The 17,259-nt window shown below is 45.4% G+C and overlaps 1 protein-coding gene across 2 annotated transcripts in view; it reads right to left on the bottom strand.

Moving 5' to 3' along the window:
* Nucleotides 1–17,259, bottom strand: part of DMXL1 (Dmx like 1) — a 1,781,042-nt gene that overhangs the window by 956,434 nt on the left and 807,349 nt on the right. For both annotated transcript variants that reach the window (XM_085632653.1, XM_085632652.1), the window contains exon 19: nt 9,256–9,366. In XM_085632653.1, coding sequence (XP_085488779.1) covers nt 9,256–9,366 — 111 coding nt within the window. The remainder of the gene's footprint in view (nt 1–9,255; nt 9,367–17,259) is intronic.

Here is a 17,259-nt window from a genome sequence, read left to right as displayed (position 1 = left end):
TTAATGAATAGAACTTGCAGAAGAAGATAACATGGAGTGTCGACTGTGGAGAAATATCATTGCAAGGACATAGGCACTCAAAAACACGACCAATCGTTTATCTGGGGGAACGTGACCATGATATGAAAGTTGCCTAGACGCGTCAGAAGCATCTCATCATAAGCACTCAGATTAAAAGTTAAATAGGGTTGAATTTCTGGAGGGGTCAGGATCAGTTGGTTAGCACAAACCGATGTTTTTGTAATATTAGAAGACAGTCTTAACATCTCCAGGTGGCTAATACATAATGACTGGATTGACAAAGTACTCGGGATGGTCAATATCATTAAATCATTTTTTTACGTAAACAAACCAGGGAATACGTTCGCGCCCCTTGTAAACTCAAACAATCATTTATCACATCTCGGTTAAGGCCGGTAGAAACGCTCGTCCAAACTTTGTGCCATAATAATATTGGCTGGATAATTAAGTCGGACACGTATGGCAGTCCCAATTTGGCATGACATATATACGTTGCAGTACTATTTGGGGCAGCTAGAAGATATTTAAAAAAACCTATTCTCAAGTTTCTGGATGGGCTTTACATTTGATTAGCCCCAAATGCCAGCTCCATACAGGGCAATAGAGATGCACTTGGCTTTATAGATTATCAACAAATCGTTAATTGGGCGCTTGCCTAACTTCCTTGCGAAGTTTACCAAGGCTCCTACAGCTTTCGCGAAAAGCAATTTCCTGGAGTTAATTGCATTAACCCAAGAGCCCCTATTTTCAAAAACAATGCCCAGATATGAAAAAAACTTGGCAAATTCAAGCCTATTATTATCAATAAAAATATCTCGACACTTGGTGATGGACTTACTACATTTCATTGTGAAAGTTTTGGCAATGCTTACATTGAGGTCTAGGCTAGACATATAGGACGCAAAGCTTGTGACAATTCTCTGCAGGCCAACTGGGGTACGGGCTAACAAGACTGCATCGTCGGCATACAAAAGTACGCCAATTGGCCATTTACCAATAGTAGGTAAATCCAAACATTCCCCACCTAAGGTGTCCCCCAAGCTATTTATGTAGAGTGTAAACAGGAGGGAGGCTAGCAAGCACCCCTGCCTTACCCGCTTCCCGACAGGTAAGTTATTGCTACGTTTACCGGTTCTCCCAAAATAGACCCTGGCCCGAGCGTCTAGGTAGGACTGTTTTAGGAAGTTAATAACAGGAAATTCCACCCCCATGGCCTCTAATTTGCCCCACAGCTTCTGATGGTTAACACAATCAAAGGCCGAACTCAAGTACAGGTATAAGCTCCCCCTTTTAGCCTGTATATATTTCCCCAATAAGAGGCATAGGTTCAAACTCTGTTCCACAGTACCCAGGCCTTGGCCGGATCCGTACTGTAGCTCAGAGATGACACCAGTGCCCTCGGCCCACAACTGCAGTCTATTTAAGACGACAGGCCTGGCCACCTTCACAAAGGAGTCCAGCAGCGAGATGGGTCTGTAGCAGGCTGTGTCATTGAGGTCACCCTTCTTAAAAATGGGGACAAGTATAGATTCCGTCCAGGTCGGGGTGAAACCTTGTGTACAACAGGCCCGTAAGACCAGGGTTAATAATGGGCCCCACAGCAGGGGGCAAGATTTGTACAGGTCCACTGGTATACTATCTGGGCCCGGAGCTTTCTACCTATGCTAGCATTAATTGCTAAAATTACCTCATCCATATTGAAATCAATATCAATTGGGAGAAGACATGGTGGAGCTGTTCAAGAATCCTTACCATAGGCAGTGTCATCATGGGAACAGTACAATCTAGAAAAATGGGACACCCACTGATCTTCCCCGATCAAAATTTCAATACCAGGTAGAATTTTTGGGGCCAGGAACGAGGCATTCACCGCCCTCCAGAAGACTTTTGTGTATTTAGTATCTGATGCTTGCTTTAGAGCTTGCCACAGGTCAATTCTTATACCCTCTTTAAGCTCATTTAGGGACTTTTTGTACGCTGCCCTAGCACTTTTGATAGCTACCCGGTCTCTTGTGGTCTTATGTAGGCCAGCTATCAGGTTTACATGCAACTTACTTCATTTACGATAGAACCACCCTGGCTTACTTTTAGTAGATTTTGAGGGTTCAGATCTTAGATTACTTTGAATGGCCTGTGTGATATTACAAAAGGAGTTAAGAATAAAGGAGTCTGAGGCAGTCGCTCCGAGACAGACAAGAAAGTCCACCTTACAGCTGGTTAAAAGGGACTTGGTTAGCTGTTTGAGTCTATTCCTGCCCATTTGATCGTATAACCATTTACTCTGTTAATGGCGATGTCTTGAGGGACCTGGGTGTGGCCGTATGTCTTTTAGATAACACATTGGCCGGATGGTCTAGTGAGACACCGATCGGATAATGATCGCTAAAGGCGACTGAATGAGTTTTAAAGTTAGATAATCTGTCAGCATGTCTGTTTGAGATAAGTAGGAAATCAATAGTCGAACACAGCCCACGCCCGTTAAAAGTATAACAGAGTGGAACAGAAGGAGAACAAAGATCGTTAGCAAAGCCCTGATCCATAGTATACTTAATCAGGTTAAGTTGGTCTCCTAGAGGGGAGTGCAAGAAATGAGAGATATCCTTCTCGTCTTTAGACGATAAGCCACAGTTGCCGTTTTCTGCATGTGGGCAAGGGCCAAAGTTAAAACCCCCACCCCATATTATGCAGAAGTCTTTATTAGTCTTCTTGTGATTTTCATCCAAAACCATCTGCAGGTCTTTTAAGACTCCCTCAGCTAACGGGGTAGGAATGTTATTATCGAAATTTTCAAAAACGGAACAGTGTAAGTTATCAATACTCATTTTCAGGACCTGGTAATAAGTGTTCGATTCAACAAGGTCTACTTTACTTAAATTCAGCCTGTGCGATATATAAATACATGGGCCGCCCTTATTCCTCCCGTGCTTGGAGGGTAAGGCCGACGTGAAAAAAGTTTTAAACCCATTAATGTGATGAGACGTCTCTCCAAGTTTCTTGAAGGCATAAAATATCACAATTATATAATAATTCTATCCAGGCAGGGTTAGTTAACTTAGATGCCATGTTCCATGAAAGGATGCTCGTTAAGCTCGGCCTGGGGTCACTCTGGGTGACAATCTTGGTATAAACAGCATGGGTATAAGTGGTATTAGGGTGGGAATCCATGCTGAGAGGTGGCGATAGATGCGGGGTAATTACGCTTGTCGGCTGAAGACCCTTGGGACTATTGCCAGTTGCGATGGTAATACCAACCTCATCACTAGCTGGTCGTGCATTAGTCAATGACTCTTGGTAGCTATGGGTATAACCAGCAGCGGGAGCTAGCCCATTGCAATGAGCATGAGGAGCAGCGTGAACGGGGTCACTGACAACGAGAAACAGACTCTTACCTATAACAATTAGTTAAAGAGGGCCCTCTTTGTACTAGGGGGCTAAGTCCTGGAGTAAGTCAATCTATATCATCCAGGGAAGGAAGTATGTCAAATCTATTAAATAGGAGCAACCTGAAACGTTCATAGGTATTAGGATTAATGGATCTCTGGTTTAAAGAGGGAATAATATGGTTCATTGGAGGGTAGAAGAAGCCAAGAGGCAATACATTTATACCAATATTAGTCACAAGGTCACTGCTAAGTCTGCTTAAGATCTCATGGACCAATCTGGGTGCCCTAAATGTAAGAACAATACAATCACCGGAAAACTTTTATTCCCTTCTCCCCACCCATCCTACGAATCTCGCAATTTTAAACTCGCCAAATAACGCCTCTGTGAGCCCGGTTTTAGTCTTTAGCCAGCAGAGAGCCTTGTTTCTCAGACCCTCCCATGATTTATTAACCATAGGGGTTGAGCTGCGGGACATTAGCTAAAATGATGGTGTATGGAGTAGATTCCAGGGGCAGACTGAATGTAACCTCCTCCCTGACCAAGGGAGTCACACAAAAGTGGACAGATGTTGTATATCGATGTTGTATATCCCTTGCATTGTTAGGAGCTGGGGCACTAGTGTGGGACATGCTGCTTGAGCCCTTGTGGCCCTCAGACGCTATCTGGGGATGCAGGAATTCCATAAGCGAGAGGGAGGCTGCTTTACCAGCATTCTGTACAGAATTTGGTGGATTATACGTAGGGTGGCTTAAAGGGACTCCCTGCCCTTTTCTTAGTAGGTCCTCAATACCAGTAACCCTATTCAACAAGTTATCCAAGGAAGAAAACAGTATTAGTAAAAACATCAAGTACAACTGGAGCAGCTAGGCCCACACCCTCCCCGGTAGCAGTAGTAGAGTCGATGGAATGTAGCGCATCTATTTTAGCAGTCAAGGTGGTCAAAACAGTATCCATATGATCTAGATGCCCTCGAAGCGAGGCAAGGCTGTTATCTAGTAGTTCTTGAAAGCACACGGAGGCGAAGTCGGTAACAGCCTCCAAGGGAGTATTATCAACATCATCCCCAGATGCACAATATAAGGAGCAAGGGAAAGCAGAAAGAACAGCTTCGGTCTGAGTGCTGATGGAGCAGGTAAGTACAGTTTTACCATTTGAGCGCCGGGACCATTTCTGTTGTTTAGTTTTTTGGGTACCCGCTCCCCTCCTTCGCTTCACTAATGGCTGCTTCATCTGGACCTTGGCATGGGGTTTGGTAGTTTGGGATCTTTTAGCTCTACCAGACCCCAGCGGGGTGTCCACAGTGATTGTTTCCAGGGCAGATGCAGGGGGGATTGAGAGTGACATTGGGCAGAAGGAGACGATTGTATATGAGGAGCATCACCCAAAGTGACCCAGGGAAGAGCGTCTCTGTAAGGATAGGGGATAAAGAGAGAGTCGCCTCTCAGTCAGTTCAGTCTTGTGAGAGAACATATATTCTGCCCTGAAAATAAAGGCGTCCAATGTCCCCGCAACTCCCTTGCGCTTGCTCATTATTAGTGCCCAGGATTAGCAGCAACACGTACAAGAATAGTATAAAAACGGTGTAGAAATGCCACAGTACCTGGATATGATGGGCAAGTGGATTAGGAGACAGAACCCTGTTAGGCCGTTGTTAGAGGGGTGGCCCAGCCCAGCCTCTTCCGGGTGAGGACGGGCTCGCCCTTGGCCCGGGCATTGCCCGGCAGCGCATGTCCCGCGCGGCGGGGGTCGAGGCGGCGCTATATAGCGCGATGGTCACACCTCCCCCACAGCAGCTGCGGGAGGTTACCAGCATTGCACCCTGGGACACCGAGTCCCACCAGAGTGTGGCCAGCGATGAAACTGCTTTCCAGCAAGCAGATTGCAGGAGCCCCACGGGAGTGCTTCATGACCAGCAAGATTCAGGCAAGTGGCAGAGATTCAGGCAAGTATTTTAGGCAAGTGTTTCAGACGCGGATTGCAGTCATTTTGTGCTTTCTGAGGAATTCCTGCAAACCATCACAGCGCTTATAGACTGATCAAGGCCTCTTCAAAGTTCTTCCCTCTGTGAGGTAGCCTCCAATTTCGTGCCAGTTACACTGTCCTCACAACTGATTAGAAGTTCATTTGAGCCAATCCATAAAGCAGTAAAAAATGTACATATATTTACAGGTTGCAATTCAACTAGCAATAACATCAGCAATGAGTGTTCGTGAAATGCAGACTTTCACAATACAAGAATTGTTTTGCAATTTTGTAAAGACAGAGATACGCTAAAAATGAGTTCCCACAGAACCACTCCAAGCTAAAACAGCTAGAGGAAATTGGTGCCACCTTGTAACCCAACAAGGAAGAGGGCTGTGGATTACTACTCTGGACCTCACTACTGTGTGGAAGACTTTCAAAGCTGAGACAATTGCCTTCATCTCCAACAGGTTTCTGTGAAGGGATTACTCTTTTTTTGTCCAGAGTTACCTGCAATGTGCCTCCCAGTGGTACCTTGCAAAAGGCAGTACTGTCCGTGAGCTGTGGACGAGGCAGGAGGAAGGTGCAGCCCATATGATTAGGGGCCTGTGCCCACTGTTGCAAGATTTGAATCAAGGATAATAAGGACTTAGAGGAGTTTTGACTGGTTGTCCAGTAGCTGGCCCTTTGTATTAACAGATGGATTTGTAGGGACCATATCTGGAGCTCTGCATGGGGAAGTACACTAACTGGAAGTATTGCAGAACTAGAAGTCTCTAGTACAATAAGACTGGGAGCTTTTTTTGTTCAAGAAGTGCTCAGAACATGCCATTGTCCTCTCTGCAGAAAAGAAGGGTGTTGTCAGGCTAGAATCCAGATCTGGCCATATGAACTGAACTTTCCTGGAAGGAATCAAGGAAGTTTTGGGGGTACTCCAGTGAGATATAAAATCTGAACACAGTCCAGCTTAATGTGCTCCAGACCAGACTCTGCTCTTCCCTTTACAATGCCTTGATGAGAAAGTCATCTGGGCAAAGATAGCAGTGCACAATCTCCTGATCCTGAACAGCTTCCACTGGGGCCAAGATACTGATGTAGACCTTAAAGGGTAGTGTTAAGACCGCATGGCAGTGTACAGTATTGATAGTGCTGAATTAATTTCTACCATGAAACAGCAACGCAACAGAGATACTTCCTGTGTTCCTCCAAGATAAGGATACACTCTATACATCTGCTGAGCAGAGCTATTCATTAAGGATGGGAGCCAGCACCTGCACCATCTTGAATTTCTGCTGAGGCATAGTACACCGCAGTGGACCGGAATCTAAAATGGGCAGGAAGTGCAACCCCTTATTGTTTACAAGGAAACAATGGCAGTAATATTCCTGCCTCCCCTTAATTGTTTGGGCAAGATTGACTCAATTGCTCGGGAAAGATTGACTCAATTGCTCCTACATGGAGGAGTTTCTCTACCTCTTGTAGAAGTCCTTTGGGTACTGCCGGGGCCAGTCTGGCTGAGAGAGGCAGTAGAAGATGTAAAACATAGCTGTTCTTGTATTTATCTGGGTCCAGTTATGGTACTGAAGAGAAACCCTGCCCCCTTCAACTCTAGAGTGGTGTGAACTTCTTGAGACAGCACAGAGGAAGTTTAGCATGAACATCTAATATGCTTGAACATAATCTATGAGAGAGGAGGTGTAATGGTCATTCTCATGTCAAAAATAGTGCCCCAAGATGATCATAATGGTGTAATGATGTTGCAACCTTAATTATTATGTTTTCCTTGTCAATAAAAGGATGTTGCTTTACCATTCAAGGAACTCACCTTCACCACCAATGTAAAGGGGAATTCCAGAGATCGAGACTGAACCCTAATTTGGAGCTCAGCGCCAATATTTTTTATAGTGTGCGATGACAAGCCCAGGAAAGGTATTTGCAAAATCTCCACAGCCTTCAATAGAACCTGAGGTTCTATGGAAGGGCTAGCCTTGCTAGGGTAGATGTTGTAGCTAACAAGGCATGGGTGCAAATTGCTTTCTAGAAGGCACACTTAAGTCTCGGTGGGCAATGCCTTTGAAGCCTTGGCCAAGATAGCACCATATTTGTTAGTAGTATTGGACTACACACAGGTTTCTGGTTTCCCAATTCGAGTCATCCAATGTGAAGGGAACCTAACAATTAGATCCACGGGTATTGCCCAACACTGAAGGCCCAGTTGGAAATGGTAAGATCTAACAGGGTGCTGGAAGCTGCAGTGGAATCACCAGTAGCAGCTAGGATGGAGATCAGGACTTTAGGTAAGTCCTCTGGCCTTAAGAGCTGCATTGAAGCATTTGGTAGCTGCTCGAGGGATTACAGAATAAGCACCATAATGCGGAGGGGCTGCTCTAAAAATGGGCAGGGGTGGTGAAGGTGACTCGCTAGCCTTCACTTTATTGCTCAAAATATATAATAAAAGATTGGGTAGACATGCTGTAGGATTTGAGGAATGCTGGTTATGGTTTGGTAAATTGTGATCCGGCTGTTCCACATTCAAGGATTTCAGTTAAATCTGCTCTGTCCATATTGAGATCCACAACTTCTGAGAAAGTAACCGACCAGGAAGACTCCATGAGGAGGCAAAGTTGTGGAGACTGGGACCAGCTCCACAGAGTCTTGCGCTATTTTCTAGGAGATAAGTGGCAATTCTCAGTTGTCCTGGGAGTGGACCAGAAGGGAAGCTGGCAAAAATTATGTACTCCTAAAATAGATGTTCCTGCAGTGTTGGGTGACGTTGAAATAGGATGGAGCCACAACTTGTCCAATAAGCCTTGGGCAGATTGTGCCAGTGTTTTTCAGTGCTTCTATTTCTTCTTGTACCTCTTTTGATTTAGAAGGGTCTGGTGATATGTTCAAAGAAAGAGTGCAAATTATTTAATTTCTTTTGTCTTGTTTTTCCATTTGATTCATAGGTGCAATCTCTCTCAAAATAGGTCAGGAGATGGGCCTTCCTGAGCAACCTAGTACTGTGATAGATAGCTCACAAATGGAGATTGCTCAACTCCCTCGTACAAATCTCCAGACGAGAGGGGGTGGAGACTATGTCCCCTGTTCCACAGCTGCTTAGGGGTATAGGTCATCCATCTTAGAACAATGGGTTGGGAATACCTTTTCCAACACCAGTGGGAATATGGTTTTGCACCTTTCCCACGGGTTACTTCTCCACTTGCATATAACCAGTAAAGGGAATTTTCATAAGGAAGGCAGAGCATCACTGGGTCAGATGGCTGGCTACCTTACAAGGCCATGACCTTCTATTAACTATCTTGATAATGAAATCCAATTTCTCTTTATGGTTTAATATAACCTTTTTCTAGAAGAAAACCAGGGAGGCCAGAGTGACCTTGTACCAGTGGTAGCACACAGATAACAAAAAAGTATATGATGAAAGTTCCCAAAACACCTGATGCAGAAAATACGAGGGTCTGCTACTGAAAATGGCAGATTGTGCAATTCAGGATTTAAAAATAGAGTGTTGCTTCATAAGCTACCAGAGCTGAAGGAAGATGACAGAGAAGAAAAGCAGTGTTGGACTGTGACTCTCCTTAGATAATTGCTAAGCGCTCGAAAACAAGAATCCAATCTATAGCATTCGCTAGATAAAACCGAACTGTCAAGAAACGCAGGCATAATGGGGTACCACACAGGTGCCTTTTTGTTTTGCTATCTATGGAATGTATTTCTGCTCTCACCCACCTGTGTAGCAGGAATACACAAACTTAGATTATAAAAGAGTAAGAGTGTAGAGTATTACGATTGTTCTTTAGGACCTTCATAGCAAAATCAAGGATCATTTTGAAAAAAATATGTTTGAATTTAGTTTGCTTAGAAAAAAGAAATAAAAATTACCTTGGTGAAGAAGTTGGGCTCGATAAGCTGGCGGAAGCGAAGTTGAGAGAAATGTGTGAAGTCGCACAGCCAAAAAGAATTTTAATCCACATTCATCTATAGTTTCGCCACCTGAGGGCAGAAATAAAACATTTTTTGTCACTGCTAATAAGAATTGCACTTGTTGTACAAACTCTGATAAACATTTAGATAGAAAAGACAAACATGGCTGAGGTATTTGGAAATATCAATTACTTATCACTCTATAAACCCTGGTGATAAATGACTCAAGGAAATCTTCAACGTGGGGGATTCACTCCCACACCATTGTTTCCATAACCAGCACATGCAATGTAAAACAATGAAAAGCAGATCTATGTCCCGTGGAACCACATCATCACGCAGTACCCTTCTAGTTCAAAACATAGCCAACTTCATTCTCATTCGTGCTTGTGTCATTCATCTGAGCATATGTAACAATACTTCATAATCACATTTTATCAATTAATTACTTCCAGTCTTACAATCTCATTGTTATCTCCATATTTGAGTGTCTTTTCCTGAATGAGCATATTCTATGCTGGTTCATCAGAATCCCTCTGCATTTGAAATTAAACATTTAAAAAGTTAACAACTGCTACGTTCCACGGCATGCTCTAAACCCCATAAATGATATATACAACAGAGGATTTTGACAAAATAAATATCTCCTGTGCCAATGAGATCTATGTTTAATCATGTCCAACTTTCTCTACTTTGATCAGTTACTGCAGGTATCTCCATTATATTACCCAATTTTGATTTTCTAAATTCACAGGGAGGGTTTTTGTAGGTGCTGTCCTTGCCACCACTGTTGAGTAAATAGCATGTACTTACTCATGTACCCACAGTACTATATATGCCCATTGCTTGTACTCCTAGGATGTCTATCCTAGGTCTGGACCGAAACTGTAGAAGCACAAGAGAATGGGTGATACGGCCTCTAATACCCACCTGACTGGATTTCCATTAAATACATTTCTCCTAGTCACCAGATAAACAATTGTATTAGGTCAGACTGCAGAAAAATAGGTGAGTTGTGCAAATTAAAAGTGTTCAAATCAGACCATGTGCCACTACAATAAGAAATGCTAGCACTGGCAAACGTTTAAAAAATGCACATGCATGCTTGAATAGTCACAAACTTCAGGCTTGGAAGCCTCAGTAAAGTTCATAAGGAATTACACCTACATTTGTAAAAAAAAATGTTACTTATTTTCTACACTTTATAGAACTCCCCTGATCAACTGTGTGATAAAAAAAAACTCATCCCAATTTGAAATGTATGCATGCTAATATGTAACCAACATGTAGCTTTTGATTAAAGATATGATGTAAATTAAAAAGAATAAAAAAGAGGTTTAAAAAGTGTGATATCAAATCTTCAACACACATTTACAGAAAGAAAGCAGAAACCAGAAGTAAACAGGCACAGCAAAGCCAATAAGTCGAGGCACTAAAGATGTGAGCTACTCGCTTTCCCAGTGCTCTTTGCCAACTGCACATAGGGCAGGCAATCTTGTTTTCTATTGCAGAAACCCCATTTCAAAATGGCCACTAATGCTTCCTGAGGCATCATGCCACACACATGACCATGCCTTGGACAGTTTTAATTTACAGTTCTAACATTTAAGGTGGCCATGTATGTAGGTGAAGGATACAATTCACTCAACCATAAAACAGGTACAGAAATATGGCTTGGCAGAACAAACACCAGTGCGGGAGGAAAAGCCACTGAATGAAGAAGAAACAATTGAGACAGACAACAAAGTCATTCAGCCATAAGTAGGAGGCTGACCCCAAGCCCATTCCAAGTGTGTGACGTACTGGAAATAATTTGACTGCCTACAGACAGCTGAAACTGCTTATAGACAATGCCTAAAAACTAGTATTTAACACTGAACTAAAGGATATCACAAAGTAGGTCCATTTAAAGATAAGTATCGAAAGGGGCCAGTAAGTATTAAAGCACAGTGAGTGAACCATAACTGACCAGGGATTTCTATTAACATAAACACAAAGCTGTTCCAAGTGAAACTCCTCTGCCATGCACCTCCTCTAGTACCTTATTCACCATTTTACTTGGACTGTCAGCATGTAATGAAAAGTCATATTTCACTTGTCGAGAAGGTGGGATGGCTGTACGGTGAATTTATAAAACATACCAATGTTTGACATGGTTGACAGGATTTGCCAGGTAAATCATTATCTTTTCCATAACACTGAATTGTTTTAAAGATCTTTTTAAAATGCAACAGCAATCATGTGTGACTTAGAAGGGAATGAATTATTGTAAATGGTCTTTAGGACCATTCTGTTCACTTTGTAATGTGTCTTTGAATCGACATGCCTTTGCCGGTAATGCATCCTAACGTTCAACACAGATATGGGCACTTTACACATGTAAACAAGGTGTTATGGTTGAGTCCATCAAAGTACAAGCTTAGGGGGGGGGGGGCGTGGCTTGCCGTGCTGCGGAATGGCCGCTCTGTGAGCGAGCTCCACCGGCCGGGAAGACATCCTTCATTAATCCTGCAAACGGAGGGCTGTTGCGGTGCTAAAAGATCCTCCTTGTGTGGCGGAAGGTCGCGGGTCCCTGATACTGACCATCCTGCGACTCGATCGCGCTTCTGGATCAAGTGGTGCGGCGATCTGCTGGGCAGCGGAAGACCTTCTGAGCCTGCCCCCTAATAGCGGCCGGGCTGTCTCGGAAATCGAGCCCGCGGCAGTTGTTGGTCCCCGGAGCTGAGGCTGGTGATGCTGCAGTATTGACCCCATTTGCCTGATTTCGAATGGCTCCGGGGCATATTGGGAGCCTGCCTGGAGGCCGCGGCCACCATTTTGTAGACAAGCCATCTGCGGCTGGTGATCGGATGCAGTGGACGGCTGGCAGATCTTTGATGTGCTGCTCCCGCTGATGTCTGCAAAGTCGCTGCAAATCTGTGGATGAGTGAACCACTGTAGGGCGCATAGCAGACAGAGGCGGCTCGTACGCGGTGTGCCCACCGCATCTTCAGAGGGCCTGAACACTCCTTGTCCCCAATGTTGGGCCCACCCGCCATTTTAGAATTGCACTACAGATGGTCGGGCCTGGATAATCCGAGGTGAGCCGTGGCTGGCGGGACGTGCCTGTCGCTGTTGCAGATTTCACGACCAATTTACTTTTGCCTTACTATGAAGTGATAGTGCGTGTAGCTGGTGCTACGCAAAGAGCTCAACGCGGAGACACGAGGTGGCATATCCGGTGAACCGTGATCCCCAGAGGCTAGGCTTCCCTGCCCTTGATGCTGCACACATTGCGCTGCACCTCTACTGGTTAGGCCCACTCTGGACTGATTGCAGAGCCTCCTCCTGTCATGCCCTGGGAACATATTGCGAGCTAGTGTGTGGTGTGGTGTGGTGCTGCATTTGTGGTTTGGGGGGGCCTGGGGTCCTGGATTAATCTTTCAGCCTTACGCCTAACTATATGCCGCTGTGCTGAATTCACCTAAGCGCGAACGTTGCCCCGCCTTGCGGTACTTCCTAGCTGCTGTCACAATGGGCAAACAGGATGCAAAACAGCCTAAATTGACCTTTGAGAACAAACGTCTCACGAAGCATGCAGAACCTGACCCGGACGTTCAAGGGGATGGGCACCACGAGCCGCCGGCAGAAGATCACGGGGAGGATCTGCGGACCCTCATGTTGGAGATGCGCTCCAGCCTGCGTAATATAGACACCAAATTGGACACTTTAACTGCGCAACTAGATTCGGTCAAGACGCAGGTGGCGACACATGAGACCAGATTGGATGTCCTTGAAAATTGGCAAACGGAGTTCCATGAGTTTCAAGTGGACACCAAAGAGCAACTGTTACATATAGACAAACTGCTAGGTATTATAAGGGCCAAGAATGATGATTTGGAGGTGAGGTCTAGGAAGAATAACCTTCGTATTACAGGTATCCTGGAAACAACCGCCATTTCTAAAATGGAGACCTTCGTCACGGACCTACTGCACGAACTCTTTGATCCTCATTTGTCCTTCATTTGTGTGGTCGAGAGAGCACATAGATCTTTGGGGCCGAAACCTCCTGTTGGTGCGACATCTAGACCAATCCTGGCAAAATTGTTGAATTATCAGGACAGGGATCTTATTTTGCGCTTGGCTAGGGGAAAAGGTCAAATCTCCCACAATGGCAACACCATTTCATTTTATCCCGACTTCACTCCGGCGGTGCAGGCGGCACGTTGGGAATTCCTCCCCGCCAAGCGCATTCTCATGCAGGCACAGATACCTTACTCCCTGCTTTATCCTGCCAAGTTGAAGGTCTCCTTGCGAAATCTGCCTTGAAATACACCAAGCAGGTTGGTGGGAAAAAGGCTCCGGTGCTGCTGAGGGATCTCAAGTGGGCCATCTCAGCGACAATGACTAACTTGATCTCCTTGTTTCTGTCCACTTTATCACTATGCTGCATTGAGGGGTGGAGGGGACATACATACATTTTTATTTTTCCATTTTGTTATCCCTCCCTCTCTCTGATGCGGGGATGTCCAGGAAGTCCCGTGACCTGAGGTTCATAGTGTGACTTGCTTATGAAAACATTTGCTGCCAGCTTTTCTGCAGTACTCCCGGCCATCTGTGTAAACAGGGAAGCTTGCCGGTGTCACCACACCCTCATGGGAAATATCCCTTTATTGCTTACCCTCTTTTTATGTTTAAGGTTTGGGGTGGGTATTCTGTAACCTGATTGGGGGGTTGGAGTGGGTGGTGAGTTGAGGTTGTTATTTTGTTCATAGCCAGTACGATTGTGCATTACAGGCCAGGATATGGACCTGTTATTGGGCGTCAGCACTTTGCATCTGTTATATATTACACAGGACTGCACGCTAGTACAGTAAAAAAAATTTAACATGGAAGATTAGAGGGCTAATTGACAAAAGAAAGGCCAGGTTAGTGCATGCCTATCTCTCCAGGCACAATGTCGACATATGTTTGTTGCAAGAAACACATTTACATGTTGCACCGTCACAGATGCTCCGACATAATCGGTGGGGTAGTGTGTATTCCTCCATCTATTCCAACTATGTTCGTGGAGTGGCGGTGCTGATAAGGAGGGGAGTGGACTGGCGGGAGGGGTGCACTGACGTTGATCCAGAGGGGAGGTTTCTTCTTATATAGGGAAGTCTGGGTGGTGTGTCCATGGTTTTGGTAGTGGTGTATGGCCCTAATGTGGACGCACCAGAGTTTTTTCGCACTATTTGGACTAAGATTAGATTGACCGGCTGTAGCACGATATTGTGGGGCGGGGATTCTAATGCTATTTTATATGACAAATTGGATAGGTATGGTACGGCTCGCTCTCTCCACCCCAATGTTAGTGCCGCCTTGCAATCTATTATATCCGACAGAGATTTAGTCGATGTGTGGCAAAGTCGTCATCCCTTAATTAGGGAGGTTACATGCATTTCTAGCCACAGTAGTGCTTGGTCTCAGTTGGACTACTGGTTGGTCTCACGAGATACAGCAACTTGGACATCGGAGGTCTCGCATTTGGTACGGTCTCTATCAGACCATGCCCCCTGTATGCTTAGGTTGCAATTACCCGGTGCGCCCCCCGTGCCTTCACTTGGCGCCTTCCCAAACACGCCCTCCTTGATGAGGCTTTCAAGGAAGAAATCCGCTCGGATATTAGATTATTTCACCCTTAATGCTGGCTCAGTAGACACCGAAGCCTCGCTGTGGGAGGCCTTCAAAGTTGTCATTAGGGGTCAGTGTATCGCTAGACAGGCAGCAGTGTTGAAGGCCATTAGGGGTACGATCGCTTCATTAGAAGCCCGATAAAAGATCTCGAAAACCAGTTCTACTCCACAACTGAGCCTGAAACCGCTGCCCTCCTGAAAGCCAAACTGTTGGAATTTGCTGAAGAGTCCCAACGTGAGGTTAAATTCCTGGGTAAATACGCTGAGATATGGTGATGGGATAGGCCGGGCCGCACGGTGTCTTCCCCCAGTCCATGAGAGAAGCAATAATTATCACCCTGTTAAAACCCAGAAAGTCGGAAACAGATTCCTATAGACCACTGTTGCTGATTAACGTGGACGTGACAATCCTCGCAAAACTGATTGCTAATAGATTGCAACCCGTGCTTCCCATAATCGCGCTCCCTGATCGATCTGGGTTTATCCCTGGGAGGTCGCTTGCCCATAATTTGAGAACCATTTTCTCGGTGCTGCATTATCTACACCTTGAGGTACGTGCCGCCGCTATATTTTTGGACGCCACTAAGGCGTTTGATACACTTGAGTGGCCATATTTGTTTGCCATCTTGACTCGTATGGGATTCAGCCCGCTTCTCATCAGCCGCATCCGGCTTCTATACACTTTGCCAGTGGCCCGAATTAGGGTGAATGGTTTACTCTCTGATCCAGTCGCGATTTCGCGTGGTACTAGGCAGGGATGCCCACTCTCTCCCTTGCTCTTTGCCATTGCAATGGAGCCTCTAGCGGCTCGCATCAGGCAACACCACACGGCTCGGGCATTGGTTTTACCACCCGTAGCTTCCTCATTTTGCTTTATGCTGATGATGTGACTCTGTACATTAATAATCCCGAGGAAAATTTGGACCCTGTCCTCCGGGAGTTCATTCGCTTTGGGGGCCTCGCTGGTGTAGCAGTCAATTGGGTAAAATCGGTGGTGTTTCCTTTGACCGATGGCACACCCCAGACAGCATCTGAGTTTCCTTTGCGGTGGGAGGTCGAGGCAGTTGAATATTTGGGTGTGTGGCTCAGTCGGGATACGCAGGAGGTGTGGAACCTGAATTTTGGGAGAGCGGTCAGTTGGTTGGAGGAGAAGGTCCAACTTTGGTCCAAAATGCCCTTGTCGATGGCAGGAAAGATAGCATTGGCTACAATGTTCATTTTGTTGAAGTTTCTTTACTTATTTGTAAATATTCCAATTCCACTTACGCAACATTTTTTTCATACCCTCAAATCGCAGCTGATTTCACTGGTTTGGGCCAGAGGACAGGCCAGAGTATACTGGGACCTGTTGACTCTTCCGTAAAGACAAGGGGGCATGGAAGCTCCGGACATGCATTTATATGCATTATGCGCTCAGGCTCAATTTTTATACTTTTGGGTCCATCCGACGCCCTATCAGCCTCATGTGGCGGTTGAGATTGATGCTTATATATCCAAATGCAGAACACAAACCCGTTGGTGAAGCCTAAGTCTTTTCAATGTTGGAATAGTGAGCTCCCCAACCCTCTGACTGAGGCCCAGTGGGATTTCTGCTGCCGGCAGCTCACTGAACTCACTCCGAACTATAGGCTATGTTTGATCCACTTTAAATATTTACATAGATATTACAGGATGCCTGTGGGTTTATGTTGTATGAGGCTTAAGGAAGACGAGAGTTGCTGGCGCTGCAGATACTCTCCGGCTTCGTTCTTGCATGTGGCTTGGGAGTGCCCACTGATAGCTGAGTTTTGGACCGAAATTTTTGCAGCGGTCAACCAAATCATTGGTAGGTCTGATGCTCCATCCCCAGCCCTGGGCCTACTGGGCTATGTCAAGGACACACTACCTAAGCAGCGTAATTTACACGCACTCCTCCTACTTTATGCCAAGAGACAGGTTGCACTTCACTGGGGAAGAAGGAATGTGCCCTCTATTAAAAACTGGATGTCGGATGTCACATATGGCCACACACAGCTGAGTTCATTCTGGGAGCTGATGCCCCCGACTTCGAGGCCCTGAAATATATGGGAAACGTTTTTGACGTGGGTCCGGGGCACGGCTGAGTCCCCTACACCTGCACAAACGGTGGATGTTTGGTTGTGATAAGGACCGCTATACTGCTTATGCCTGTTTATTCTATTTATGTTCTCTTGCACATCTAATGTCAACCTGCTAGGCCTGTTTGTCCCCTTTAGGATCTAACACCCTCTACAGAAGATACGGCAAGACTGTTTTTCAAGGTCAAAGATTGATGCCTGTTGTAATG

This window comes from Triturus cristatus, chromosome 2_1 (assembly GCF_964204655.1).
Source record: "Triturus cristatus chromosome 2_1, aTriCri1.1, whole genome shotgun sequence".
Taxonomy (NCBI): Eukaryota; Metazoa; Chordata; class Amphibia; order Caudata; family Salamandridae; genus Triturus; species Triturus cristatus.
This window is presented reverse-complemented; position numbering and strand designations above follow the sequence as displayed.